Genomic DNA, 4,392 nt, shown 5'->3' with positions numbered 1-4,392 from the left:
ACCCTGTCTTCCTTCTTGGGCACAGCTGGTGGGTTTGAACTGCTGACATTCTGGTCTTCTGGTTAGCAGCCACATGCCTTACCCACTATACCGCCAGAGCTCTTTTAGCAGCCCACTAAAACAAAGAAACAAAACGACTCATAGTGACCCCCATTGGGTTTCCAAGGTGGTAAATCTTTACGCAAGTACATTGCCTCAACTTCCTTCCACAGAATGGCTGGTAGATTTGAACCATCAACCTCTGGTTAGTAGTCAAATGTCTTAGACAGTGCTCCTTTATTAACAGTTAAGTAGCTTTAAAGACCAAGTGTCCTGCGGGCTAGGAGCTCTGGTGATGTAGTGCCTAAGGCATTTGATTGCTAACCAGAAGGCTATCCATTCAAACCCACCAGGCACTCCTTTAAAGGAAGATTGGGCAATCTACTTCCCTAGAGATAACGTCTGGGAAACCCAAGGAGGGGTCGCTATGAGTTGAACAGATTCCAGGGCAATGAGTCTGATTTGGTTTTGGCCCTGTGGGCCAGGCCCCAACTGACAGGTCATCCGATTCTGGAAGCAGAAGTTAAAGAACCATCAGAATTTACGAAAAGGGTCATCAGGAAACTAGGAAACTAATGATCTACCATATCCAGTAACCTTGGCAATTCCTACTCTCAAAAACAGCCACCCTCCCCAAAAAGAATGTTATGTCTGCAACCACGCAGTGAAAGATAAAAGTGTAAAATCCCACAAGATTCTAACTCATTTTACACTTCTCAGCAGATGCCAGAGCCTGTCACACCAAAAGGTGCTATGCTCAGAAAACCTCTTAGAAAGCCCACAGGTTGAGACTTCGTGAATAAAACAGCACATCTCAGAAGAGCGCCACCGTTCACTGCTAAGAGCTTGCAACCAGTGCGCAAGTTATCATTACCGTTTCCTGCGGAAGGGTTGGGATTTCAGCTTGGATGATGAAACTGCCCAAATGGCAGCTTCAGCAGGGGCAGAATTTACTAACATCTTCACAAACACACTCATTATTACAGAGCTGTGTCATGCTGTTTCCTCTGCATTTAAGATGTACATACTTTTTCCCTTTTTCACTCAACAAGGCCACGTTCTCCAGTAAGTCCCACGCAGTTTCTGGAGATAGAAAAATAAATAAGATCCTGCCCTGCCCTCCAGGCACTCACAATCTATATTTTTGTAAAGCTCATTTTCTCTTAATTTGATATCTATTTATATAGCCACTTATTAGCATTCATATAAGAACCCAAGGTTCATTCTAGCACTAGTCAAACACTTTCCTGCCATAAATTATAGTACCATTTCTTCTTTAAATGAGCACTTTGTTAAGAAATTATCTAAAACCAATGATTTGGTGTTGAACTGTGCATGCATTGAATGAATTAAAATGCAAAATGTGTCCTAATGAACTCAAACAACCAGTCCCTATTAACCCAGATCTAGGGCTCTTGGAAGAAGCCCTGGTGGCGCAGTGGCTAATTGCTCAGCTGCTAACTGAAAGGTCAATGGTTGAAACTCACCAGCTGTTCAACAGGAAAAAGAAGTGGCAATCTGCTTGGTCCTATAGGATCATGATGAGTCGGGATCAACTCCACGGCAACGTGTTTGGGTTTGGGTTTACCACTCTTGGGCAGTACCCTTCCCTGGTTTCCAACAAAACCCCTCTAACTGCTCTGTCCTGTCAGAAAAGGTTACTGTGCTCACTCACCTAAAAACAAATTTATCTAACAGGCTATGACATTCGATTTTTGCATGGAAAAGAATCTAAGAAAGTGAAGTGGCATCTGTGCTTGACATCTGTTAAGTATGGCATTTAGATGTTTAATTCCTCCACATCTCTGATCCCCTCACCTCCACACCTGTATTGAAAGAAATCATTCAAATGGCGCTTTACTTCAAATACTGGACAAAGTTCCATTTCTATTAAGTTGATCTGTGGCAGTCAACTATGGGGTATTAAAATGTTCAGCTCCTGATGGTGGGGGTCAGAGAGCCAGGCTCCAGCCTGACATTGTCACTAACAAGGTATGTGCCATCAGCCAAGTCACTCCACCCAGCTAGGCTGAAGTTGATGGCTAAAATCCTATACCTTAAATATAAATTGGACTTAATGGAGTCTTTGGTATCAGTAAGAACAGGGAATGTCAACTATCTGTATTATTTCTTTAGATAGACTCCCTCAAAGTATTTCTCATAAATACTTGGGTGACAGCCTTCTACTACTAAAATGAAGACACTCCCTTTAACCTGGTGTGCTCCCACAAGCATGTTCCAAGGAGAACTAAGGCAGTCTTCCTCATCTAAGTTTTCCTGAGAAATAACTCTATCACCCAAGTCAAGGAAAATAAGACTATATAAAGAATGGGGACAGTGACCCAAATAAGACTGTATAAAGGATGGGGAAAGTTAAGTGGCCATAACCTGTGGGGGGAAGCTGTACATTCTTCCCATCCTCAGGCTGAATCACTAACTCTGTAAGAAGCCCCTATTTTCTTTGCATCTGCCCTTTGAGTAACAGGTTTGAACTCCTTGTGGTCCACCCCATGTTTTAAGTCACCAAAGAACACTCTGCTACAACTGACCCCACAGCGCTGGGATCTGCGGGAGAAGGGAACGACAATCTTCAGAAAGTGCCATCTGCTAACCCCCCAGGACAACTCTCAGCCCACACTTCGATTTACACCAACCCATTGGGTCCCCTCAGTCCACACCCTAGTAAGGGATGCTATGTGTAAAATCCCACACAATGACTGAACCCATTTTCCCAGTGACTGAAGAGTTGCTGAGCAGGATCTAACCAAGAAACAAGACAGGCTTCCTGCTTGGTGAACTTGAAAAACAATCTTGAAAGATCATTTAGACACATTGAGTTGTTTTCCTGGGTTTCAGTGAAGAAGCATATCCATCTACAATGCTCAGATACTGCAAAAAAGGAGTTTCTTTTCTTTTCTTTTCTTTTTAATTCAAACGATCTATATACTTTTTTAATATCAGAGTGAGAACAGCAGGTAGAAAGCTTTGACCAAGCTTCCCTGGTTCTCTGAATAGTAATAATCATACTTGCCAAGGGACACCTATGATGGAATAATAACTGGGACTTGAACCAGAGATAGGGCTATCATTTACTGAGCACCTACTACATGACCAGCACTCTTCTGAGCACATCAACTTTGCTAAATCTCCGAAAACCCAAGAAGCTAGTATTCCTTTCCTCTTTTCTCAGATGATAAAATTGAGGGTCGAAGGGGTTAAATTCCTTGGCCAAATCATGCAGACAGTCCATTAAAGAGCTGGGTTTCACCTGAGCAAACTCAGTCCAAAGCTGAAGAACTTAATCACTGTGCAAAAAACAGTACACTGTGCACCATCCCAAAGCAGAGTTTCTCAGAGCTACCCCTCTTCTTACTAGAAAAATAAAACATTTCAAAGTAAATCCAGAGACTTTTTTGATGATCTGCACAACTGGCAATTTCAAAGTCTTTAAACTAAAACTGACCTTTTGATGTCTGGATTAAAATGTCTTACTGTAATAATCCCTGCCCTCTGTTCCTCACCTCCCGGTACACTTAGAGCCCCACCAAAGCCAATCCACTAATTCCCCAAGGCACTACACCCTGAGCAGGTTAAAGCTTCTGCCTCCATCTAGAAGAACTATTTTCAGAAATTATGCCAAATCCATGGGCGTTTTTAGTTACTGGACATTTCAAAATACATGACACCACAGATTTAGCAAAATAAGTCCCATTGTTTCTAGTCCAAACATTTAACAACAAATATCCTGTAATTCTAAACACTGAAAAACTGCAAACACACAGTCAACTTTGGCGGTTCTGAGTAAGGAAATGGTGCTTTTCCTCCCCTGGTCAAGCAAACGGTGAGGAGATAAACATCAGTAACATCAGCTTTTCCCAAGCCCAACCGAAAGTCCACGGCCCAACAATCTTTATTTACATCCACTCTGAAGAAATCTTTGTCTTTTCCAAGTCAACTTCTCAGCAGGTGTCCTAGACTAAACTGTTGAATACTATACCCGAGCGTTTAAGAAACACTCTCGACGTCATGTGTGGCCGGTTACTTTTTAATTAGGGTTTGAAATCCTAGACCGTGGGTATTTAACCCTCGAAGAGCCAGAGCGAGAGAAGCACCGAGATGAGCGGCGTGGCCGGCTCCCACTTTCGGAGGGGTGCCCTGGTCTGCAGGCTCTGCTGCTTCTTCCTCGTGCCTCCCCGCTTCCCCAGGTAACTCACCAGAATTCCCATCACATCCGTCCAAAGTCGCGAGAACGCCTCGGACATGCCAGTGTCCGGCTCGGGCGCGGGCTCCTGCTCGGGCCCGGGGCCAGCTGCTCCCGCGTCCTCCATGGCCGCGTCGCGCGCGCGGGCCGCG

The 4,392-nt window shown here is 44.0% G+C and overlaps 1 protein-coding gene across 1 annotated transcript in view; it reads right to left on the bottom strand.

Moving 5' to 3' along the window:
* SASH1 (SAM and SH3 domain containing 1) overlaps positions 1–4,367 on the bottom strand; it is a 236,154-nt gene extending 231,787 nt beyond the window's left edge. The window contains exon 1 of the mRNA XM_007943220.2: positions 4,254–4,367. Coding sequence (XP_007941411.1) covers positions 4,254–4,367 — 114 coding nt within the window. The remainder of the gene's footprint in view (positions 1–4,253) is intronic.
* Between the last annotated feature and the right edge of the window lie 25 nt (positions 4,368–4,392).

This window comes from Orycteropus afer, unplaced genomic scaffold, assembly GCF_000298275.1.
Source record: "Orycteropus afer afer isolate SDZICR_OR568_19922 unplaced genomic scaffold, OryAfe1.0 scaffold00101, whole genome shotgun sequence".
Lineage (NCBI taxonomy): Eukaryota > Metazoa > Chordata > Mammalia > Tubulidentata > Orycteropodidae > Orycteropus > Orycteropus afer.
Note: the sequence above shows the minus strand (reverse complement) of the source record. Positions and strands in the feature narration are given on the sequence as shown.